Source organism: Gracilinanus agilis, chromosome 1 (genome assembly GCF_016433145.1).
Source record: "Gracilinanus agilis isolate LMUSP501 chromosome 1, AgileGrace, whole genome shotgun sequence".
In the NCBI taxonomy this organism is placed as follows: Eukaryota; Metazoa; Chordata; class Mammalia; order Didelphimorphia; family Didelphidae; genus Gracilinanus; species Gracilinanus agilis.
In genome coordinates, this window is record NC_058130.1 from 505732423 (window position 1) to 505759318 (window position 26896).

Consider the following 26896-nt stretch of genomic DNA (forward strand, 5'->3'; position numbering starts at 1 on the left):
AATAAATGGGTCACCACTTAAAATAAGTGATATCTACCTAAAACATTCACTGAGTATCATCTGCAATAGGGATAAGTTGAAGCCTTCCAATCAGATCAGGAGTGAAGCAAGGATGTCCATTATCATCACTATTATTTAATATTGGACAATGATTATCTGTACAAACTTGGCTACTTTCAGCAATGAGCTGATCTGGGACAATCCTAAAAGACTGATGATGGGGAATGCTATCCACCTCCAGAGAAAGAACTCTTAGAACTGATACATTGTGGCACACTCAAATGTAATGGACTTCTCTACTAGCAGCAATGCAATGATCCAAAACAACTCTGAGAGTTTTATGAGAAAGAACGCTATCCACATCCAGAGAAAGAACTGTGGGAGCAGAAACACAGAAATAAAACATATAATCACATGGTTCGCTGGGGATAGGATTGGGGATTTTGACTTTAAAGGATCACTCTCTACTGCAAATATTAATAATATGGAAATAGGTTCTGAACAATAATACATGTAAAACCCAGTGGAATTGCTTATTGACTCCGGGAGGGGGGAGAGAGGAGGGGAGGGAAAGAACATGAATCATGTAACCATGGAAAAGTATTCTTAATTAATTAACTAAACAAATTTTTTAAAAAAGAAAAACCTCTTAAGAGTCATCTTTCACATCTGTGTATTTATGGTTTTATTTTGAGGTTTTGATTATGAATGACTTTGCTCTTACAATAATGACCAATATGGAAGTAAGTTTTGCATAACTATATAAGATTTTTTTAAAAAAAGTTAAATAATCAGCCACATAACTTTAACCTTACATATTTCTATATTAGTACCTTTTGGGGAAAGGGAACAAAAGCTACTCTTTTATTTCTCCCTATTCAACTCTCAACTGCTACTCCCAACATCCAAGTGTTCTGTTCCTAATTTCCTTAATCCTAATATAGCCAAAAAAAAAGGGGGGAGGGGGCTGCTTCCCACTTTCTTGTATTTAGCTTAAACTATCAAGGTAATAATGAATCCATCTGAGATGTATTAATTTATCTCTTTCTCTCCTTAAATTTAAATGATTTCTCTGGCACAAAATGGGAGAGAAAAGGAATACCAGGATTCACTTCAAGTTGTTCTAGTTACTTTTATTGTTCATTAGTTTTAGTCCTATCCAATTTTTCGTGACTCCTAGGGCTTTCTTGGCAAAGATACTGAAGTGGTTTTGCCATTTTATTCTCCAGATCATTTTACAGATAAGGAAACTGAGACAAACATGATTGTGTGATTTGTCCAAAGACACACAGCTTTTAAATGGTGAGATCAGATTTGAACTCAGGAGCCTTCCTGCCTCCAGGACCAGCATCTTATTCACTGTGCTACCTAGCTGCCTCTTTCGATTACTACTGAATTCATATTTTTAAAAACTTTCTTCTTTTTTGACTGACTTTTTAAAGTGGGTATTTAAATTAAGTTAATTAAAGTGACTATTTAAATTAGTCTAAAAATTAAACTTTTTCCCATGCCTATACAAATAATCTTAAAAGTTATATGAAATAACAAATGAATGACCTAAAATTTATAAAATTTAGTAATATTGTTCACAAGAATTTCATACTATATCATCTTCTTTTAATGATCTAAATCCCCAACTCCTGTCTCCCTCAAACCTAACTTTTTCTTTTCTTTTTTGGGGGGAGGGGTGCTGTGTTTGGGTAGTGAAAAAGTGGAGTAGAAACAAGAGGAAGAGTCACAGTTTAAAATGAAATATAGGGGGCAGGTGGGTGGCTTAGTGGATTGAAAGCCAGGCCTGGAGATGGGAAGTCCTGGATTCAAATCTGTCCTCAGACACTTCCCACCTGTGTGATCCTGGGCAAGTCACTTAAACCCCACTGCCTACCTCTTACTGCTCTTCTGCCTTATTACCAATACACAGTATTGATTCTAAGACAGAAGGTAAGGATTTTTTTTAAAAAAGGAAATATAGCTTCAATAGCACCACATTCCAACCAACAGAAGTGGTCTATCAATAAGTTCTGCAAACATGAAAAGAGTAAAGATGTTAGCCAATTGGTGAAAGGCAGTATGACATAGTGGACAAAGTCAGGCAGATCTAAGTTCCTATTAAAAGTGTTCAAGTTTCCTTAACTTCTTAGTGTGCCTAGACAGCTCTTTTAAGAATTTAAATTGTGTGAGGGTAGCTGTGTAGCTCAGTGGATAGAGAGCCAGACCTAGACAAATGACTATGAGCAAGGACTCAGAAAAGGATTAAGAGAAAACTGAATGTTTTGAAAATGCTTTTTCAGATTCAAAATTAACTTTTGTACTTTATCCATTTTGCAAGGTGAAAAGTCTACCTATAAGGTTGTCATCTAACAAAGCATCTGACTTTTCTCTTGTAATTCATGATAGGGTAAGTGCTGAGGATGAATAACAACTTCAAGTGTTTAATTCAATTTGGAAAAATGTTTGATAAAAGAAATGCAAAATGTATTAAAAAGCTCTGTTCATTTTAGAATTTAGTAAGAACATTTAAATGTTTCTTAGAAACATATAATGCATATGTTTTTTTATAAAGTTAAATTCTGAAAGTTTACTTGTAAATTGCTCTTTTAAAAGTGTAAATACATTTCTCCCCCCTAAGTAGCATAAAAATAAATTATTAGGCTAGGATCTTTATGCAAAAATGCCAATTGAACCCATAAATGTTACTAGTAAAACAGTACTAATAGTAGCCAAACAAACCCTTTCTGCTTAAGCTCCTACAATTTTAATAAATCTTGAATAAATGGACAAGGTTGGGTGGAGGTTCTCACAAGAGGAAAGTAGAGTATTAGGAGAAAAAGGCTGAAAATAGTTCCAGGAAATTTGTCTGGCAAGTTAGAGGGTTACAGAGTGACAAGAGCCATGCAATTGTACGGCTTTTTGTAAACCAAAAACAAGGAGTTAAAAGTGAGAAAATCACTGTTTGTGCTAAGATCTCGAATTCCAGCTCAGATATTATTTTTTTTTTTTACCTTAGGTGAATCACATAATTTTCCCAGACCTCAATTTCCTCATGAGGATGATACTTGAGACTACACATTTCACAGTTATGAGGAAAGTGCTTTGTAAACAATAAAAGCATTATATAAATGTCAGCTGTAAGACCACCTGTATGTAATTAATGCTACCTATCACCATCACCAACACTGAAGTTTGGCCTTGAGTCCCTCTATTCTCAACAATTTTTACAGAAGCTATAATTTAAGTAAAAACCAGGTCATTTTAAAGTTAGTTTGTCCTTAAAATTAAGGATATAATACTAAAGTAGAAAGATAAGTTATGAATATAGCATACTTTCTGCAGAGTGAAAGGAGCAGAACTAGAAGAACATTATACACAAAGACTGATACACTGTGGTAAAATTAAATGTAATGGACTTCTGTACTGGCAGCAATGCAATGACCCAGGACAATTCTGAGGGACTTATGGAAAAGAACGCTACCCACATTCAGAGGAAGAACTACAGTAGTGGAAACACGGAAGAAAAACAACTGCTTGAACACATGGGTTGATGCGGACACGATTTGTGATGTGTAAGAGGGAGATTTTAGCTATTTTATAGATATATATTTAAAGTGTGGCCACCAGGAATCAACAATTCAGATTGATTCCGTAATTAAATCAGACCCAAGTCAGCATCGGGTTAAGGCAGTTTATTTACAATTAGGAAGGTAAAGTTTTGGGAATAAAGAGAAAGGGAGAGGCTAGTCCAGGCCTGCAGAGGCCTGGAGGAGAGAGAAGGTTAAAAGGCTAAATAAATTGGGCTGCAAGCCACAAGGCCTAGCAACCAGATAGGCAAGTGCCTACTTAAGGCAGAGTTTGGAAGCGCCTAGGTAGGCCAAGGAAGTCAGCCTAACTTACCCACCTGACAATTCAGAGTGCAAGCGGTCTGTGGTCTCAGGAGATCCTTCAGCACCAAGTTCAAAGTGGGAACTGCCTCCACAGGAAGTAACCAACATACTTAAAGAGATAGTGTCTTTCGTCACTTCCCGTGGGTCCACCTTTAATTCAAGTGGACAAATGGCAGTCTCTACATTGCTTTTGGATGCAGTCCCTAGTTCTTGATTTGTTACTTATTGTCATGTGTGGGTAACTCATCTCCCCTCCCCATTAAGGGAGGTGAGGATTACATCATTTCTATGCCTAGGATGAGTAGAGTTTTGACTATGAATCGGCTAGAGTTAATTCCATTTACACAGATGTACTCTTAATGACCACCCTAGAACAATTATCAACAATATGGAAATAGGTCTTGGTCAATGACACATGAAGAAAGGAGTGGAAATGTGCATCGGCTACAGGGAGTAGGGGCGTGGGGGGAGAGAGCAAGAACAGGAATCATGTAACCATGGAAAAATTTTTTCTTAAATATGTAAGGATGGGATTTGTGCAAGGGGGATGGGACAAAAGGAGCCAGAGAAGGCAGTTGCTGACAGTTGAGACCAGGGAGAATTCTGGGAATTTCTCAAAGAGGAGAGAGGAGAGGTCTTCCAGCGGAGGACTGGGAAGAGGGAGGAGGTGGACATCCCAGCTCGGATCCAGTCCTGAGGGCTTCCTGAAGATCTTTCTTTGGAAATTGAAACCCTGATTCCCTGATCAAAGCCATTCCATCGCATCTCTCCCATCAAGACTTCAACCATTGAGTTAGCTAAATTTTTGTACTCCATTTTGGGAACAATCTCTTAGTCTCCTTCTCCCATTACCCAAACTTGCTGAGAGACCCCCTTTCAGTCAAAACTTAATTATAGAAAAGGATAGAAACAGAAGGAGGGAGGGAAGAAGCTTAGGAGTGAGAACCCCAAAGGTTCCCACCCAAGTGACGGACCCCATAGAAATAAAGAGGGCACCCCAAAATCCCTCTGCCCTTCATCCCTTTCCCCAATCCCTGAATTGAGAATAATAAAAGCCATTCATCAGTTAAATAGCATTCCAGAGTGCCTGAGAGACAATGAGGGAGAGGGGAACCACAGCTTGATCTAGCTGCCTCCACCTTGAAGCCAGACCACCCGCTGTGAAATTAACTGGGGGGGGGGGGTGTTGTGTGAACCCCATCCTTATTCAGAATCGGATTGGGGTACCACATACCTGGTCTTATAGGGAAGCCTCGCCCCCAACTCCTGTAGGGTGGCACGACCATCCAGGTCACCCAGTTTTGCTTAAAGTCTCCCAGTGTATATTCGGCCCCAGGGGAGAGCTGGAAGAGAGACCCGCCACATAGACTCTCTATCTCCCATCTAACATCCATTTCTTGCTGGCCCTTTTAATTGTTACAAATATAAGCATGCCTTCACTGTGCAAATGGGTACAAAATGAAAGATATGCTATCTTTGGAATAAAAGGTTATAAATTTTATGATGTTACTAATTGCTACTTGTGTGACCAAGTCACTTCTCTGGGCCTCAGTTTCCTCATCTGTAGCAAGAGGTTGGGCTAGATGAACTTTAAGACCTCCCAGCTCTAAATCTATGATCTTCTGCTTTAATAAGTGACACTGTGATACTATATATAAGCATTGTGCAAAGAGCTGGAGAAAATGACAAATATGAGTGTCTTTGCCCTCAATGAAGAGGTTATTTATATCACTGAAGTCACAAATACAAAGTATCATATGAGGTAAAATACAATAGTAACAAAGGAACACAAAAAGGTCTCAAGAAATTCATGGAGGGAGAGTTCACACAGAGTTGTCAGAGGGATGATATGGTAAGGCCTCTTGGGGAGGTGGCACCTAAAATGATCTAAAGAGGAATTGCAAGGAGGGATGAGCAGTATGTTACTGTTCTGTATGGGAGAGGCTGAGCTAACAAGCAGTCAGGGAGGGAAAGGGAGAGATTAGAACTTTAACTGTATAGAGAGCAAAACCATGAAAGTGATGTGTTTTCTTCAAACCCAGCTGAAGGGCCACTTTTAATTTTTATAAACCCTTAACTTCCGTCTTAGAATCAATACTATGTATTAGCTCCAAGGCAGAAAGCAGTAAGAGCTAGGCAATGGGGGTTAAGTGTCTTGCCCAGGGTCACACAGCTAGGAAGCATCTGAGGCCAGATTTGAACCTAGGACCTCCCATCTCTGGGCCTGACTCTCAATCCACTGAGCCACCCAGCTGCCCCGTCAAGGGCTACTTTTTAAATGTAGCCTTCCTGATTCTACCTCATAGCTCCTACTTGTTGTCTTCACCTCGCAAAATTGCCCTGTACATATTTGTGAATACATGTATATGTAGGTATGTGTTTATGTATGTGTACATACACAGATTGTTTTCCCTTATTTAATGTAAATTACCTGAAGGCAGCAACTAATTTATTTTTGCATCTCCAGGACCTCTCACTAATACACAGTGTCAACACATATAGTAAGTATGGCCTTAATCAGTGTTTGTTGACAGACTTAAAGCCAAGGGAGGAGCAGAAGCAAGTGCCCACTATTCTAGAAACATGACACTGGAGAATCATCAGAGGGTCTTAACCTAGGCTTAGATGGGGAAAAAATTCTATCATTTTCACTCATTGAAATTTAGCATTTCCTTCAAGTATGAATGTATGCAACAATACATAGAGGTCCATCAGATTCTTCATACCATCAATGGAATCCAAGACACACAAAAAATTAAGAAGCTCTAGTCTAAAGGGATAATGAATTTAAGGAAAGGTTCTGTATGTTTTTTAAGAACAGGAAGATCTCATCCAAAAGAATGTCAGAGTTACTGTGGAAGGGAAAAAACATACTAATGCCAAATGGGTACTAAGTCAGGTTGTGTAGAAACACATTTGTTTTGGGGTAAGATGGCTTTTAAGCCATGGTCTCTACAGACAACATTCTCTGATAAACACTCAAAGAGCATTCTTGTTCATTTTATGTATATAGGCTTTATAACTTTATATTGGTACAAAAAATACTAAAATAAAAATTCACATACTTTTGAGTTGTTTAAAAAAAAAAAAGAACAGGAAGATCTGAGCAGTTTTGTAGGAAGGAACTACTTATGGGTGGGACACAGTGCATGCATGTAAGCTCAAGTATGATAAAAAGGAAACGAGTTCCCGTACATTAGAGGAGATCGGATGAGGGGCACCAAGAGAGTGATAGCAAGAAGGAAAGATCATCTCATCTTTTGAGATTTGAACAAAAGAGAGAAGGATGAGGACAAAGACCTTCATGGATGCTAAGAGGACATGCTAATGATGACAGCTGCTATTTATATATAACACTTTAAGGTTAGCAAAGTCATTTATATTATTTCATTTGATAGTCACAAAAACTTCTAAGATAGGTATGAAAGGTAATTACAGATGAGGAAACTGGGACAGTGAAATTATGTGATTTGATAAAGGTCACATAGCTAGTGTGTGTCAAAGGTGAGATTTAAACCAAGGTCTCTCCTGATTCCCAACTCAACAATCTTTTCATTATATCTTAAGATGGTTTCAACCTTTTCAGTCAGATGAGGTCTTTTTATTTGGTGGGAGGTGACAGGGAGAATGGGAGGTAACAGAAAAAGAACAGTGATGTGGTTTAGAACAGTTGGGACTGTGAATGAAATAAACAGAAGGTTGTTCAGTAAGCAAGGGTCTCAAATGAAATTAGGTAACAAGAATTTGCAGGTATCCTATTCAAATACTATTTTGAGATTTCTATTCAGTAGTACATCAAGTGCACTTTTCATATACTGTATGGCTTGAGTGTTATGGAGTGGAGAATTAAGAGTGGGAAGAGAGGAAGGACAAAGGATTTGGGGGTGAGATTTTTTTCTAACAATAGTTATGGAGTCAATGAAAGAGGGAAAAAGTGAAATCAACAGATGGATAATAGAATGAGAGAATAGGGAAAAGTAAGAGTTAAGCAGAAAGATCAGATTCAGAAACGGCAATGGTAAAAGGATAGGAGACCAGAGTTTCAAAGTTTAGGATTTTGGAGGTAGATGGTTTCAAATGATGGTAAGGCCTAACAAATGAGTACTCTTGTGTATGACTGAAGTAAAATTGTCAGAGGTCATAGAAATTGAGGGTTGATGAAACTAAGAGATCATAATGTCAAAGGATGAACACTGATGCCATCAAGTACGATGGCCAATAGTAATAAAAAAGATGACTAGTCTTAGAAATGCTGAAAATAAAATATACTGTTGTTATTAATCAAATATTTTAATAATTGCCCATTTGTCAAGGAAGTCTATAATGCCCTCAGTGACCATTTCAACATCATTTCCTGGTATGACAACAAGTAAGGTTATAGCAACTATTAGAGACCTCATGATCTACACGGCCTCCAAGGAGTAAAGTGGAAAGTCATAGAAGGAGAATTCTATGTTCTAGACTATTAATAAAGTCACTGAGGGGAGGAGAAAAGATATAACAAGAGAAAGTTCCAGCAGAAATGTGAATAATTGAAGTCTCCCATTCTTATTACTACTATATACATGTCTCTGTACCAAACTTGTGATCTATTTCACAAAATTTTTATCTGTTTCTTCTTTCTATTTAGGTGGTCTGTGACATAATCTTAAGGGCAAAATCACTTCTCTCTTCTTTATCCATTACCCAAAACACTTTTCTTGTCATGCTTCCCTTCCTATCCTCTCATTTCTTGTAAAGCAAATAATTATTTTGTAAACATTAAACCAATTACCACATCTTCAAATGTTCTTTCAGAAAATCATGTCATTAAATGTTGGGTTTGTACTGTCTTTTAGTGGGACACATGCATGCAAATTTAAATAATTACATAAAATTTAGAGCTTTTATTTCATAAATTATTACAACCTTAACTCAACACAAAAATCTGTGAATTTTGGAGCAAAAGCTACATATTCTAACCATCAGTCACCAATAACTTCACAAACATTGTTAAACTATCTTAATATGAAAATCCTGAATTCTTTTTTTTAATCTATTTTTAAAATACTGCACTTATCATCTTACCCTACGCATGGCTTCCTCCTCCTCTTGACGCTTTTCATAATGTGCAAAGTCATCAAAGATTGAGGTGGTATGCTTGAAAGTAGCAATTATTTTAAGCACTTGCTTAGCTTTTTCTAGGGGTACTTCTTGAGTGTCCCTTGAATTGGTAACTGGTTTGTTGTCATTATTTTCCAAACGAATGTGCCGCAACTGGTTATTGGGAACATCTTTGACAAAGATCCATTTAACATCAAACTTGCCCTTCCACTTATCCTGAGACCAGACTCCAGCATATGCATTGTAGTCCACAACAGACTTCATCTCAGCCACTCCACAAAAGTGTCCGCTCCCATTCACACTGAAGAGTAAATAGAGTGGGCCTTTACCATTCAGAGAACGGTAAGCTGCATCCAAACGCTTATTACCATGTTCAGTACTACACCAGATAGAATACTTAATGGAACGATGGATATCATCCTCAGAATAGCTTTTGATTATAAACACACGCCCATTCTTCAGGTTCCAATCAAAGTCTTTGGGATTATAGTTATTTATGGCCTTTAGTTTTTCCAGTACTGGGTGCACCTCTACTCCAGATGGTGAAGAGCTGACAGGAACAACACCTAAACCAAAGTTTTCACTGCCTGCTCCACTGTTCTGGTTGAAACCTACTCCTCTATTACGAGGAGCTACCCAACGATTTTGCAGCTGCTGCGGTTGCTGCTGCTGCACTTGGTGAGGCTGGGCCTGTGGCTGAGGTCCTTGTTGCTGCTGTGGTTGTGGTGGCTGAGGCTGCTGTTGAGGCAGTTGGCTTTGCACCAATGGTGGTGGTTGAATTAATGGCTGAGGCTGCTGGATTATAGTCTGAGGAGGCAGAACTGGTTGGGTGGGTGGAGCTTTTACCACTGACCCTTTGTCATCCCAAGTTCCAATATTCATGTTATGTTTTATAGGAGGTGGTGGTACAGCAGATCCCCCAATTCCCACATTGCCCTTAGGTTTAAGTTTCGGTTGAGGTTTGGCAGGCTTTCTGGCAATGGCAGCCCAAGAGGTCGGTTTTGGTGCTGAACTGCTAACTGGGGGTACACTATTTGCTGCAATGCTTGTCATACCTGTACTGCTCAAAGCGGAACCTACAGTTTTTGTTACAGCAGCTGTCATATCACCACCAATTTTCAGTCCAGTCATGCCTTGCTCAATACTATTAATGCCAGGCACCTTACTTAAAGTATCATTGCCAAATCCAGCCTGTCCATCAGTTATGGCTCTCCCAAGAGAGCTAGGTGGATAACCATAGCTGCTACTATAAGCAGAACTTTGTGTTGATTGTCCCTGAGATCCACTTGTCCCCCATGTAGAGAAATCTGCATTCCCAGGAAAAAAGTTAAATCCATGCTGACCAAGGAATGGGGGAGTATTTCCTAAAGCCCCAGGTTGACTAAACACACCATCAGGTATATAATGATGTTCACCATTGCTCATTTGTCCATAGGTTGTCAAATATGGCATAGGCGGGTCTCCAGCTGTGGACCATGCTGCTTCACCAAGAGAATACGGAAATCCAATGGATGGAGCATAGTAACTAGGCATGTATGGATCTGACATTGGTGGATAGCTGTTACTCTGAAAAAGAAAATTCACAAATCAGTAGTGAAATGTCTCTTTATTTATAGGTTCACAAATGTCAACAATCCAAGTTGTTTCAAAAAATACATATGACTAAACTCCCTTTTGAGAAACACAGTACAGAGAGTTCTTGCTTAAGTGGACCTTTCTGCAGACCTTCCCCTCCCTTGTGGAGCTCCAAATGGGCCCATCCCTTCCAAGACTCTATGCCCTACAGCTCAAGTAGCTTCAGGTCCTGAAATGTCCCCACAGAAAGAGCAGAGGACCCCTGACTCTGGGCTACATGTGGGCAGGTCTGCTTTTACTGCCATAGCCATAGGGGAGTCAAATTTGAGAAATATAGATTACGGGAATCAAGAATTATCTGTATATAAAAAATGAAACTCTTCCCCAAATTAGGAATTATTTATATTTTTAAAAGCTGCTTTACCAAAGTATTTCCTACAATGATCTTTGAAATAGGAAATTCTCCCAGGGCATTTAATATCATTTGATTTGCAATATGATGACTTAAATGCAGACAAGATACATTTTATAATGTAGTAGAAAACACATTCAATGAAGTCAAAAGACTAGTATTATAATCATAACTTTGCTCTACAAGTTGGGATCAAGTCACTTAAAAGTGTCTTAAAGTCTCAGATTTCCTAATCTATAAAATCCTAAAATAAGAGGACCAGTCTGGTGGTATACAGGAATTAATTCTAGATATTGACAGGAGCTAGGTTCAAATTCTGACTGTCATTTATTAACAGTGACTTTGAATAAGTCACTTAACCTCTCTTTGTGCTTCAGTTCCACACTGAAAAAAAATGAAAGATTGAACCAGATGACCTTGCAGGTTCCTTTTATTTCCTATCACATAATGTTGCTTTAAAATTCAGACAGATAGAAAGTTTAAAGGGTCCCTGGAGATAGATCATCCAACTTAACACTCTTCATTTTAGAGATGAAGAAACTGAGATCCAGAAAGATCAAGTGGTTTATCCCAAAGTCAGAGAGATAAAAAGAAGTAGAGATAGGATTCAAACTCAAGTCTCCTGATTTCTGGTCTCATGTTCTATGAATAAAATGAGGCACTCTGATTAAAGGCTCCAAAGATTCACGAATACTTGTTAGTCATTTTTTTATTTAATTAGGTAAAGAGTAAGATCTTTCCAGGCAACCTAATATTCAGAACTCAAAAATGACTACAAAGAACTATAATTTCTTAATGATCAACATATAAAACAATAACCGACACTTTCATTCAAGAAATTGCTAAGAAAAAAAAATGGTAAGGTTTTAAAGAAAAACTTAGAAACAACACAGGAATACCAAACGGAAAAGAAATATTCTGTGCCCTAACTTATTATGCTTAATTTCAATAAAATTTAATTAAGAGTTGGTCATTTGAGATATTTCAAATTTAAATTCAAATTTTGATATTTTAGTGTGAGAAAAATTTTGTGACAAAGGCAAAATTGAATATTATAAAAACTAATGATCATAGAAAATTTCAGTACCTCACAACCTCAAAGCCAATCGTTCTGAAAGCAGGAATAAAGCTGAGGACTTGACATAGGGTTGCTCTTTCGGATTATAGCAATACAAATATTTCAGTGGTTCAAAAGAGAACTAGGCATAAATGAGATAACCAACAATCTTAGTTTAACCACATCCTCCCTCCAAATCATTTCCTACTACTCTGAGGCTATTGAAATCTGAAGTCCAGGGAACAAAAGAGCTGGCACAGTTTTTAAAAAAAAAAAGGGCAATAGTTATGAATAAACAAGTAAGAGATAAATTCATGGGTTTAGGAAAGAAATTTCATTCAGTTCATATTTCTAGAAGAATAGCAATGTTAATTTTTTTTCTCATTAGGGGTGTTCTGGAAAAAAAAAAAAGGTGGAAAATCCTCATCCTACAATACTCTAGATGTTTGAAGCAGTACAGGAATATTTCTCATGTTTCCAAAATCTAGGACTGCATTCCTACCTTTCAAAGTCAAAGCAAAGTCTGCATAAGTAGGGGAATAAATTTTAAAATATAGTGTCATTATTGAAATAACTACTTTTAGAAAAGCAAAAATTGGGGAGCTAATTTAAATTCCTCACCTTAAAAGTAGATTCTGAGAAAAATCTCCCAACTAAATGATAGTTTAATTTATTAACAAAATTTTCAAAAGAGCCCTAGAGATTACCTACATAAAAAACAAAATTAGGACTATAATCCAAGTTCCATCTAATTAGGAAACATAATTCACATTCTATCAAATACCTACAAATAAACAAGAATGGAACACAAACTGTTATCACAGATTAATGGTGATATAATATAACATTTCCATTCATTAGTGATAGAAAATAATATAAACATTATCTTGCACTTTTTTCATATGAGTATAAATAATATAAGTAAATAAATTTCATATGGGTATTATGTTTACTTGAGAGTAGCATGCTATATTAATATAAACTAGTTATTAGAACTTCTTAATTTCATGTTAAAAATGTAAAAATGTGATTTACTACACTGCAGCTAAAAACTTTTCATACAAGTTATCCAATAAAATAGATTGTATATTTTTATTTTGCAAATCTCTAACATCTTATATTTGTGCTTACGTGCCAGTTGACAGTAAGAACTTTTTAATCCACTATTTTAACAATTAAAAATTTTTTTGGAAATTATTATATTTGAATAATATTGAATCCAAATGGCTGATTAAACATTTTTCTCTTTGCAACAGAGGCAGTAAACTGCACAAGCATTATGATGCACATACTTTCAGACCTGGTTGGTCCGTTTTTGCATGTTTATCTTAAAAGGAAAGCTCCATGAAAGAAGAGTAATTGAGAAGTGCTAGGGATATAGAAAAAAATTTTAATAAACAATTTTAAATATTACAAAATTTCAAATATGATTTCCCTGAGACACTGAAGTGCCCTTTGAACTAAAGATGGAAGATTATTTTCAATGTCATTTTACTGTTACAGAAAACATGCTGTGGCCAGAAAATAAATAAATAACCAAAGTCATGACTTTCTTGGATAGTAATTTTCTACTAAGCAGAACACTTTATTAAAAGAGCTCCAGATAAATGAGTTTATTATGAGAATTTTTCTGTGAAAAATGTTATCTAGGAAGAAGGTAAGAAATGTGGACAAATTTCCAGAAGTCTACAAAAGAAAGCAGAAAAAACTGCTGTACTACCTTGTCCGGTATTTACTCCACAAAATTATTGAATCAAGTGACATCTGTCTGTCATAGTTAAATACAATTTCAATTTTTGAATCAACTTAATAAAAAGGCATTTCATCATAATTACATAGAAACCAAATTTTAAGATAAAGTTAAAGTTTAAAAAACCATGTAAAGTATTATCTAAACATTAAACCCAAACTATTTTAATCACTTATGAAATAGATCAGTTCTAAATTAAGTAAAATTTATTTAAATTATTTTCATAATAAATTAAATTATTATCCAAGTAGACTATTAGTTTGCTTTTCTTAATCAAAGATATATTATTGATGCTTACTACAAACTATAATAATAATAAATTTCATTTTCAAAAAATATACACTAAATAATGAGTAAGAAGTAATAGACATTTATAAAAGTTAAAAACAGCTCACTATGAAAAACTAGATACCAGCTTATTTGGGTGACTGATTTCACATTCATACCATCTTTCTTACTGTAGACAAGAGTTTTTATCTTAATAAGTAAAAACATTAAAATATTCTATTAAGATGGACTAAAATAAATTTCTCAAGATTCTAGGAACATATCAATTTTCTAGCAATGAAATTAAGAACTACTCTTGGGAACAGATAGGTGGTTCAGTATAGAGAGAGCCAAACATATAGAAACTGAAGGTGCTGGATCCAAATATGGCCTCAGACACTTCCTAGTTGTCTGATCCTCCAGAAGTCATTTAACCCCATTTGCCTAGCCCTTGAACCAAAACTTAGTATCGATTCTAAAATAGAAGTTTAAAAAAACAACTATACTGGATTAACAGAAATATTTCAGTTGGGAACAAATCAAACGATACTAAAATTATTTAAAGAAAAAATGAAAAAAGTACCATCATAATCAATAAAAATATGATATTTTAAAAAATTTCTAGGTTCTGATTTCTATAGTCAGAACAAAATAATAAAATAAAGTAATCATTCAGAAAATCCCAAGATTTTTTTCATTTGAAGCATCTACTGTTTTGTAATTTTCTATTCTATTTTTTTGTATAGTAAGGTCAAAGTGGTATTAAAAAATATCAAATCTTGTATTCCAGCCTGTCTCCTAAAAAATTTAGGATGTAGAAAGCCCTTCTTCTGCTTTTCTCCAAAATGGTTCTCAGAATCTGAGGTATGTCTAATAGTATATTTTCTAGAAGACAACAATTCCTGAAGTATTCTTCTTTATAACACAGGTGATAAAACATCTAGTTCTATAATGTAACAGCAACTCAAATTTTAAATTAATGCTACAGATTTTTCACTTATTAATCTATTCCCGTCTGTGTTAATAAAAATTATTTCAAAAAGTAGGGGGCAGCTGGGTAGCTCAGTGGATTGAGAGCCAGGCCTAGAGAAGGGAGGTCCTAGGTTCAAAGCCAGCCACAGACACTCCCCAGCTGTGTGACCCTGGGCAAGTCACTTGACCCCCATTGCCTACCCTTACCACTCTTCTGCCTTGGAGCCAATACACTGTATTGACTCCAAGACGGAAGGGTAAGGGTTTAAAAAAAAAATTATTTCAAAAAGTCTACAAGTAAGGATAGATAACTCAGTAGATCAAGAGCTAGGCCTAGAAAGGAGAGGTTTTAGATTTAAATCTGGCCTCAGACACTTCCTAGTTGTGTGACCCTGAGCAAGTTACTTAACTCTATAACTGCCTATCCCTTATTGCTCTTCTGCCTTGGCACCAATACAGAGTATTAATTCTAAGAGAGAAAGTAAAGGTTAAAAAAACTAACATATAAAAGTTTATATTCTATATAAGAGAAAATTGATGTCAGAAGACTTCCAGATTACTATTTTAGAAATGAGTACACACTTACCTGATTTGTCTGGCTACTTAGGTATGGCTCAAAATCATCATCATTCACAGCATCTTTCTGATGAATCGAACCATTTTGTACTGAAACTAAAAAAGTAAGACTGATAAGCTACTGACAGCTTTCAAAGAGTAATAATCAATATCTAAAAATATTCACACAACAATCAAATGTATTCACTCTTGTCCAGTTCAATTCAGGAAAAAAAAAATCTATGCTGCATCCATATTCAGGCTTTGAAACACAAAAGTATTTAAGTGCCAGAAACAACCAAAAAGTAGCTTATAATCTGAAATCTGTCCCCCTGCCCTCCTCAAGGATGAAAGATATTAAATGCATACATGATATAACTAAAAGGACTATGTTCTGCCTTCCTTCAAATGATAATATAAAATACTAAATGGAATCATAAATAAAATTTAAAAATTAATAAAATACCCCAATCACATTATTGTATTATTAGATTTGAACTGAAGTTAACCCTAAAAACCTATTTTAAGTAAGCTGCATTTTGACTTGTTTGCAGGGGAAGCAGACACTAAGAGTAAACTTCATGTAGAACTTGAATCAAGACAAAATAGAACTTTCTGAAAATAAAATAACATTTCTCTCCAAAGCTATTACTTGACTAGACCCAACATAATAGGGAAAACCCATATTTAAAAAATACAATGGACTAAAGAAAATTTTCCTACATTTTAGAAAAAAATAATCTGAAAATCCCAAAGAGTAAGTTTAGCATAGTCAAAAAGGATTTCACAATAAAATAGAAGCAAAAATATCAAGAACTGCTTATAACAATTGCTCCTATAACAAATGCTTACTAAGCCAGTTACTTTTGTACACTAATGTCACAATGATTTTAATGTCTGGCTTATGAAGTCAAATCTTTAAAATCATAAAAAACTAGGACACTAGCTAAGAATTGAGTTACTAGGTAAAAATGAGAACAGATTATTTATTGAATATATCACGGCACAAACATTTCCTCTAAACTAAAAACTAGGAGGTTGGTACAATGTATCCAACACTATTGCCACATTAATCCAAGTGGTGATCACCTTTCACTCTGAATCTTGTTTATATGAAACTATAAGGTAACACATAATCAGTGTCTCATGGGAGGGTTTCTCAGCATCATAACAATAATAAATAATAATAAAGTTTGGGTAACTAGGACCATAAAATAGGAATACCAGCAATGTTAACTGCTTTGAGTTCTTAAGGGACATCTCTATGGAAGGATTTCACATAAAGGTTGACATAAAAGTTGAGACAATCTTGGCTTTACAGCAAGGGTAGTTCAACTAACTGTACCTATATTAGCAATAGAATCTAATTCTAATAATACATATGCTATATGTAGTGTAACTGTTCAAAAATGAAAGGTTTTTCCTTGTGTCAGATCTATACAAGATTATACCTCTCCAGTAAGAGATTTAGTCCCATTTTTAATTTAAAATTTTAATTAGATCACCAAAATATAGATACTTTATTCTAGACATATTGCATAGTGATCCAAAAAGAATCTATTCTGCTACTACCAAGAAGTAGTAGGTTATTTCAAAAATCAAATGATTTCAAGCAAATAGTTACACATTTCTATAATTTTCAGTGTCTAAAGAAATAAGATTCCAATAACTCTCATAAATCTCATTCAGAATTTACACATCAATGTAAAGAAGCTTTTTCTTAAAATTAACTTAAATATTTTCTATCCCATTATTTTAATCCATTTCTTCATCTTCCTCAGTAGATTTTGAAAATATTAAACATTCTACATATAATAGCAATCTTCAAATCCAATTTATCTGAATACAATCAATGATGATCTTAGAATGATAAATACAATATCTACAAATTACTAAAAGTACTATTCAAAGAATGTCAGCCTGAAGAAAAAAGTTTTATCAAAAATAATTTACTCACACTGACAAACAATTTACATAAAATTAGAATATGAATTCTACTTTTCACTGAATCTCAGTCATTTAAGGTTAAATCAAAACCCTTAATATGAATACATTTCTGGAATAGTCTTAAATCTTTTGGTTTAGTTTTTGAATATTACTTAACTACAGTATTTTGAGACTGAAAGCTTCAGGTCATGAAATAGTCATGAAATCCAAAACAGTCCCGTAGTGCCGAAAACCTTCTTCAATGAAAAGAGAACAGATGACTTACATGATCCTTCGCCTGCTTACTCTGCTCTATGAAGCAGAGTCAAATCAAGATAGAACATGGGCCTTAGGAGCCAGGTGATCTTTGTTCTGGTCCTGACTACACCAAGAAGTTAGGAAAGTCAACACATCTGTGCATCAAGTTTTCCCACCTACAAAAACAGGGATAATACCATATACCCTCTATCTCCTCATAGGAATGTTCTGAGGATTAATAAAAATGAAATATTAATAAAAATAATGACAGTAAAGTGCTTTGAATTTTTTTTTGGAAGAGGGGAGGGGGAACCATTCAAATACAAGGCTTACCTCCTTTCTGAATTCAAGTTAATTTTCTAAGGACAACAATTATACAAATGCTCATGTACACATCTTGCTGGGGGAAAGAATATACTGTATATATTTGCCTAATTGAAAAACAATAAAACCAAAGGGAGAGTTGTAGTAGGAAAAAAATTAGAATATCCTGAGACTCCAAGAAGTAATTTGACACTTGGTCCTTCCCCTACTTTTTGCATCATCATCAGACTGCCTTTAAGGGAAAGTGACAACAAATCATTGCTCCATCATACAATTTTGTTATTTGTTACCAGAAAATTCAATGATGAAGAAGGTTCAAATTATTAGCAAACACTTGATATTTATCCTTGAATTTCAATTAAATATCAGTATTCTCATCTTACCAAGGATAATCAAAGGTAGGCCCTAGATTAGCTAACACAGGTATAAAATATGTTTAAAGAAAATCCTAAACCAAAATTGAAACTTACAACAAATTAGAGGTGATATATTGTATTAGCAAAGACTTCCTTTACAAAAGGAATTACGTGGAATTCCTTTCAAATGATATACATAGCACAAGTGTTTCCCTGTTTCCTAAATTCTGTTCAGAGCATCACTTAAGAGTAATTTAGAGAAACCCAATGCTAAAAATATAAAGAGTCACTGACAACTGAGTATTAATCAAAAATTAAAACAAAGCATCTCTAGTGATTTGGAAAATGATTCTATTTTTAAAAATTCAATTTACACAAACTTGTCAGGAGCATTATCTATTACACAGAGCAGGATACATATGTAATGAACACAGGAAATTTTCCATCAATTGTTTTAATTTGTTCCTATTGTTATATCCTGAAGAAGAATTTGAAGTTTCACTTTTTAATTCATTAGAGTATATAAAATTAAATACTTTAATACTTTTTAAAATCAGTTAGGGTAGAGTGATTTCTTGAATTAAGCTCACTTAAAAATATCCACTGGATTTTTCCCACCACCATAAATTATTATTTTGTTAATAAGGATAAACTCTAAACCTCAAAGCACTTTACCAACATTATTTAATTATTGCATGTATATAACTAATGGCTGCTATTTTCGTATGTATTAAACTAGGTTTGCAGGTTCCTTCCCTCTTAAGCATGACAAATGTGCTAGGTGCACATATACTACTTACATATCAACTTTAAATTTTCAACATTTTACAGGCAATCCAATTTTTCCTCTCACTGATAATCATTTTTGCACTATAGATAGAGGCAGTGAAGAGGAAATCAACAAAACATAAAAAGCTATGTTTTCTTATAGACGACATGAAACATATGTTTTCTGACAGGCATGTTGTACCTCCCAATTTATACAGCAGAATCCAGAGATCAGACTAAATCTGCTGTAAATACAATAATCCTCATAACATACCAGGGGGATTTCTAACTAGTATTACTATTTTCATTTTACAGGTGGAAGGGAAATTCTGACCAAAAGGTGAAATGTGTTCAAGCTCACTTGGCAAGTCAGTAGCAACAGCCAGTATTAGAACTCAGGTCTCCTGGGACTCCCAGTCCAACGTTCTATCCATGGATGAGACTATGAACTGAACAGTAAGGGGGAAAGAAAGAAAAATTCTTGGATAAAGAACTACCCAAGTAAGCTCTCTGTGTGTTTTTAAAGACAATATAAAACAAAGGTATCATTCAAGGATTAAAATCAAGTGCAATTAAAAATATTTACTCCAAGTGTCAAAATAAAATGCAGTTTAGAACCACAGGAAAAATAATTTTGATCTAAGATACCAAAACTACCATTCTGACATCTTTTCCATATAAACTGAAAATTAAATTCACTGAATGCAGTTAATATCCCTTTTAAAACATGCTAAGAACAACTGCATATACATTATAATCCTGTTTACTTACCTTAACACCGTAAATACAAATATTTTGCAACTCAAATATCACTTTCCCCATTTATCAAGCCACTTATGCCAAGTTTAAAAAAAAAACATACAAATTTCAGTCTGCATATTTTCCAGTAGGCAAGACTAGTAAAGAATTATTAATGAATTACTGTCATTCCCTCCATTTTCTAAAATTCTACTATTAAAAATAAATAAAGATCCCCTCAGTTTTCAGTAAGATGGTATGCTATATTAAGATAAACAACATGTATCTTACACTAAAAACATTATAAATGAATTGAAGGAAAATGTAATTTTAACCTCAAAAATCAATGTGTGTGGATGAGAGTGGGGAAAAAAAATGAAGAGGGGAGAGGAAGGAGGAACAGGGAGGGAAAGAGAAAGAGAGACAGACAGACATATACTCTCCAAGTAGCTGTAGTAGTGCTAATGTTTTTATACAAAACAGACCAAGAGTAAAAGTTATGTTAAACACCAATGACAATTTTATTGTTCACAATACATAAGTTCAGGTAATAGGTGATTCTCCTTAAAAAAAAGGTTTATTTTAGGATTTCATATAAATGAATTATTACTATTAAGATACCAAAAAAAGTTTAGTCCAAAAATGAATAAAATAAAAGTGAAAAAACATATTGCCTAGAGAAAAGCAGGTCCACGTTTTAGAATTAACCAGGTTTGCAATGGCTGATAAGAAAAATATATTTCAAGATGAATATAAGAAACACTGGAAAGAAGAAAATGAACTTGTATGATAGTTTAATTAGAGGAATAAAAACATGCTATTAAAACAAAATAAACAGGAAAAATAACTTAAGTTTGAATAAATTCAAATCCTATAGTAAAACTAAGTCGGTCTTGTTTTGATTGAATTTTAAAAAAAAAATCACTTAATTGATCCTTTCCTTTGAAAAGTGTTCTTTTTTCCATACTCATGTCACATGATTTGTCATACTGTTTTGGTCAGCTGACTGCAAAGGGCCATGTTAATAAGTAAAGAAAACATTCCTTTAAGAGGGGAAAAAATACATTCCATAATATATAATGATTGTCAGACTTTCAGGGTTCCCATCACTTTATATAACCAATATCCTAAGTTTTTCAAAGAGGTCATAAATTATTTCTAAATGAAACAAACCTTCCTCATAGACCAAAAATTTATTCACACTAGACAAATTCCATTATATAGTGGTGACATACTACTTCAATTCTGATTTCTCAAGAGTTGCTGAATTGTAGTAACTGATTTTCAGTACACTTTGTAGTTAAAAGCATAACAATTTTCATTAACATGTCGCACTGAATGTTAAGTGGATAGAAACTGTCCCATTTAGTCTAGAGATACCAAACAAGACATCAACTTTAAGAACAATCTTGTCTACAAAGTGCAGGAACTCTGTGGCATAGTTATATAACGCAATACATAAGAAAACGGATTGGCCAACTGAGAATTATCAGGGTCCATAAATACCCTTTTCTCTTAAGAAGAAAAAGGCTATGGTTTGAAAACTGTTCTGCACTCTTCTGCAAAAAAGGAAATACAAGGCGGGAAAATGCTGAAAGTCTGGATGGCATTTGAACTCATGAAAGTTGCCCTAAGTCGGATAAGTACATTACTATTTTAAGTGTACGTTTTAAAGAAGGCAAAAATAAGCCAACATTCCAGCCTCAAGATTCACTCAACAGGAAACAATATTTAGGTAAAAAACAATTCAAGCTCACCTTTATTTCCTTGCCCTTTAGGTCTCTGTGTAACAAGATGAAGAACGGGTTGTAGTGAGGGAGAGAGGAAGGAGGGGGAAAAGTGTGTTAATCAAAGAAATCACCAAACCCAAGTTATTTTTTAACTAATTGGCGTAGAAATAATACACCCCACCATCCCCCACCCTCCCACCATCTTTAAGCCAGCTACCAACCACTCTTGACCAATCTCCTAAACTCTCTCCTGGTCTATACAGTGTGTCCCCCAGGCCGAGTCCTAGAGCCCAGACGTTCTCTTCACTTCTGCACCGAACACGCGATCACTGCCACGATCTGCGGCCGTGGCCCAGCGCCTACACCCCAGCAGACTCCAGCCTCAAGCAGCGGCACAGCTGGCAGCTGCTGGAGCCCCGCGGGCAGGCAGCACCGTTATGAGGCCAGCAGCAACAGGGAGGAAAAGCTGGATCTCCACGCAAGGGTGGAACACTGGGGTTGGTTTGGGGCCTCGTCCAGACGGAGGCCTCAGCTTCCTCACCTGATCCACGCTAGTGGCTGACATTCTTCACCGCAACCCTAGAACTGCTGCTGCTGATGCCGCCGCCGCCGCCGCCTGGGCCTCTCCCGTGCACTCCCAGCCGTCGGCCGCCGCCCTCCGCCAAGTGATTGTCCCTATCGCCGCCGCCGGCTGCGAGGCCAGGAAGAAAGGAGGCTTGCACTGGGGAGACGGAGGAGGGGAGCCCCTGCTTCTGCTTGCTCGTTCCTCTTCTCTCGCACTCCGTTCCTTGGGTCCACAATGGCGGACAGACTCCCCCGTCTCACTTCCGCTACGAGGAGCTCTGACCTTCCGTTCCCCACTCTGACGTCCGCGCTGACCTCTCTTATTCCCTCCACCCTCCCGCCACCAAGCCTTGCTCCTCCTCTCTGCCTCCATATCACGTGAGCGGGGCTCCACAAGGCCTTATTTCCGGAAGCGGAAACGGAACCTTGCCCCGCCAGAACGCACGCGCAGAGACAGATTTTCCCCCCCACCCCCCACCCCCCACCCCTTCCGTGAGGCCGGGTTTGATGAGGTGAGAAAGGAGCGGAATGCTCTTGGATTTACTAACGCCTTTCTCGGTGTCCGGAAAGAAGAGACTCAGGGAGATGATTGAAGCACGCGAAGGACTTGTGAGAAAGACCCTTAACGTGCTGGTGCGCACGCGCTGGCGAGGAAGCAGTTGCTGAATCTGTACTGTGTGCAGTCAGCTGTCACCCGGGGATTGTGTGGCGATGCGGGGCGATAAGAGACTTCCAGTCACTAGTTTAGGCCTATTAGAGGGGACTGGGCGAGGGTCGTGGTCCCTGCTGCTGGAGCTAAACTAGGAGGAGCGGCTCGGGTTCCCTACCCCCAACCCCTCCGCTCCTCGGGTAAGTGGGTGTAGACTGGGGGATGGTCGACCTCCGTAATTTTTTTATTATCAACTCAGAAAATCATTCTGGGGTCAGTGCTAAGGGGCGCTGGGGCCTGGTGGATGAATGCTTCAGGGGATCCCCTAAATTAACCCTGAGATCACCTGCATTGTTCATGCTCATTTTCCTTTTCATTGGGCCCCAAACACTTTGTGCATGTTATAATTCTTAAAGAATGGAACTACCCTGTTTAATCTTCCCCTAACAGTTTGAATTAATGATAACACTCACTAGGACACGTGTGGCATTTATAGGCATGTAAATGAATGCACTTATAATTTACCTCATTAGATCTGTACAACAATTCTGTGACATTGCTATTATTGCTAAGCCCCATTAAGGTGAAAAAATTAATCTCCTGGAGTGATTGTATGGATTCGAGGTTATGATTATGTAAAATACGGTGATTGGTTCCAGCATAATGGAAATATGAGTGAATTGGAAATAATGCAACCGAAAAAGGAAGAATTCATTATCAATCTATGTGTACATATTGAGTCTTTAATCTTTTTTGTGTATGTCATTGGCTGTCTTATAAAACCTAGACACCTTTTTTCAATATGTTTTAGACATCCAGGTGGTGCGATGGATAGTGTTGAAGGTGGAAGCAGAAAGACCTAAATTCAAATCTACCCTCAAACACTGTGACTCTAGACAAATCACTTCCCTTTCTCAATCTGAGTTTTCTTGTCTGTAAAATGAGGTTAATAATAGCACCAGCTCCCAAGGTCTTTTTGAGGATCACTGTATTTGTGTAGATATTTTAAGCATGAGCTGCCTAGAGAAAACTACTCATTGAACTATAATTTATTTATAGTGACTGAGTTTTTAACTCATTCTAACAATCACTTTCCCTCCCTTTGTTCCCCCAGATTTAAATTACTTTTCTCCTCCTTTGTTGTATTAACTTGTTTGATGGAAGAAATACAAAGTTTAGATAATAAGGCACAGTCATTCCCAAAAGGATTGATTATGGGAGGGGCAGGATTGATTTGTTTGTTGTGAGCAAGAGGGAGTGTGTGAATCCCTAAGCTGCTATAATCTTTTATTTTCTGATTTCCGACTTTTAATTTTCAGCCTTCCTGATTCTGGATGTGGCACACTGCCCCCTCCATTTTTAGCAAAATGATTGTTTAATTATCTAGTAAAAGGGGACTTTAGTCAGATGAGCAGGATTAAGCTACCTCATAATGCTGTTGTGTATCATTCCTTTGTAATAAGAACTATTTGTCTGCATCTGAGAGCTCATCATCCCTGCAGAATGAGGAATTTTTCAACCACAGCATTTCTTGAAGACTTGAATTGTGAAGGGTTATAAACTGTACCCAAGTGGGGAAAGTACTCAAAATAATAAAATCATGGATACTTGAAATACTAAAGTAAATTTTGTCTTGATTTCAACATGGTGGTCCAACCTACTGAAATCTTTCTAAATCCTGATTGTGTCACTTTTTTTATTAGTTTTCCTTTTTTTCAGATTTGCTTGCCTTCTCCATTATCAATCTATTAAAAATAGACTAGATATACAGGTTATCCCAAAAGTCTTAGTGCTATTGAAGCATAAAACTGCAGGGAGACTTTGGGGACATTGTGTACTACTTTAAAGTTAATACCAAACTCTTAATAAAAAAAAATGTTTAAGTATGTTTGTAATAGGTCGTTTTAGAAACCACTTAATCCCATAGAATATTTCAAATTCCCATACTTAGAAATATAAGCAGCCTTTAATTTTGGATGATTAGCCAATCATATCCACTTATAGCAGCATAGAAATAATAGCTACATTTTATATAAGATGTTAAGGTTTCCCAGAGCAAATTATGTCAATAGTTTCATTTGATTAGAACTTAATGCTTTTTCTGGTATTTTCTTGCTTAATATACCCCTCTGTCTCTTCTGTCTCCCAGTCTTAGTGTTACTCCACTGCCTATCTCTCTAGAGTTTGTTATTTACTATGAACATAGTCCCTATATAATGGTTTTTTGACCAGGCATGAGAAACACTGCAAAAGTTTGGAGACTGAAATGGAATATTCCATTTGAATGAAAAGACCAGGTTGTCAATACCATAAATTTCATGAAGATGAGTAAGAATAAAGCTAAACATACAGGCCAGGTTAGCCAAAGATGGATTAGAATTGGCAAATATAGGATTTTGTGTTTTATTCCAGAGGGATTAGGGGACCACTGGAATTTATTGAGTAGGGGAGTAGCAAAAGCTTTAGAAAAATCCTTTATTAGACCTGTATTGGAGAAAGAAATAACTGAGACACAAAGACCAATTAGGAGGGTACTTTACTAGTACAATTAACAGATGGTAAAGGCCAAAATTAGGTAGAGATGTTAAGAAGGAAGGAACAAAAATATCTGCCTGTGGATTGGATATTTGGGATTAGGGAGGGTTAGGAGTTGAGGTTTATCCCAAGATTGCAAACACTAGTAACTAAAACATAGTGGTGAACTCAAGACTAAAAAAGAAAATCTCCTAACCTTTCTCCCCCAGGGTTTTGGGAAAGGATAATGAATTCTGTATAAAACAAATTGAGTTTGAGATATTTCCAGAATATCTCATTTGAAGTGTCCAACAGGTAATTAGTTGGTGATAAGATACTAGGACTGATGTAACTATGTTAAAAACGAATATTAATAAAAAAAGATACTAGGACTGATTACATATATTTGGGAGTCATCTGCAAATAGATGACATTTGAACCAAGGAGAGTTGGTGAGTTCCCTGAATATGCTAGAGAGAAGAGATGGGACCCCATTTAGAGCTTTGGGGTACACCTATTGTTAGGGAACATATATGATTGATAAGCAAGCAAAGGAGCCTAAGAAGAAAGGTTAGACAAGGGGAAGGAGAGCCCAGGGTATCAGAGAAGATAATTTGGTCAATAGCATCAAATGCTATTGAATAGTAAATAATAATTGTAATAGCCTATTCATCAAAGTTTTGATTAGAGAAGAAAATCAAGTATTTGTGAATTTGAAATGTAACAAAGGAGAGAAGGAATTTAGTAAATGGCTTCAGTTTTCTTAGTAAAGGATGAAGTGAGCATTTCAGTGATGAGAGTTGGGAGTAGTGTGAGGAGAGGCTTGGAAGAGCAGCTGTGGAGAAGGGGACAGAGAATTAGAAGATTAAAAGAATTGTGTTGTTGCCAGTAAGATTGATAACCTAAATACATGGTGGACTCTGTTGCCATAGTTGTGATTTTTTTTTCTCGACTCATTCAGCAGAGTATGAATAGGAAGGGAGGAGGTAATTGAGATTCAAAGACGAGATGTAATAAGGCATGAGCAGTGATATGACAAGGGAGCCAGAACAATCTAAAAGTGAACTGGTTAAGTGAAAGATCAAGATTAAGATATGAAGAAAATAAAGCAAGGACAGGGGTGGGAGTTTGGGAATAAAAAAAAGCAAGGTGGAAAAATTAAAGGTCATAGGATTGGGAAAAAATATAGGAAGAGGTAAAGTATAAGAGAGCTGGAATAATAAAAGGTTAGGACTATAATTTACAAAGATGTTTCTTGGGTCTTGGTCACAGAAGTGGAACACTTGTGGGAAATATTAAGATCAGAAGTGTGGCCATCCTGGTATGTGATAGGTGAAGTGTGGTACATTAACATTTTAAGAGTTGAGGAACTGAGAGGCCAAAGTGTTTGAAGGAATATCAACATGTACGTTGAATCATGCTGGCATAGGGACAGGAATTCACATGGAGAAGAAATTCTGAGCCTGATTAGTGGACTCTTGTGAAGAGGGGAGAAAC

The 26896-nt window shown here is 36.2% G+C and overlaps 1 protein-coding gene across 2 annotated transcripts in view; it reads right to left on the minus strand.

The window, feature by feature from the left end:
- The window catches only part of YTHDF3 (YTH N6-methyladenosine RNA binding protein 3), a 47464-nt gene extending 24951 nt beyond the window's left edge, over positions 1–22513 (minus strand). Inside the window, exons 1-4 of one of the 2 annotated variants that reach the window (XM_044666113.1) lie at positions 22214–22513; positions 21700–21724; positions 15604–15689; positions 8949–10550 (exon numbers count right to left, since the gene is read on the minus strand). In XM_044666113.1, the coding sequence (XP_044522048.1) occupies positions 8949–10550; positions 15604–15689; positions 21700–21724; positions 22214–22237 (1737 nt within the window). In that variant the 5' untranslated portion in view covers positions 22238–22513. Of the gene's footprint in view, positions 1–8948; positions 10551–15603; positions 15690–17784; positions 17821–21699; positions 21725–22213 lie in introns of those variants that run through there. The other variant, XM_044666120.1, reaches the window with a different exon arrangement.
- Between the last annotated feature and the right edge of the window lie 4383 nt (positions 22514–26896).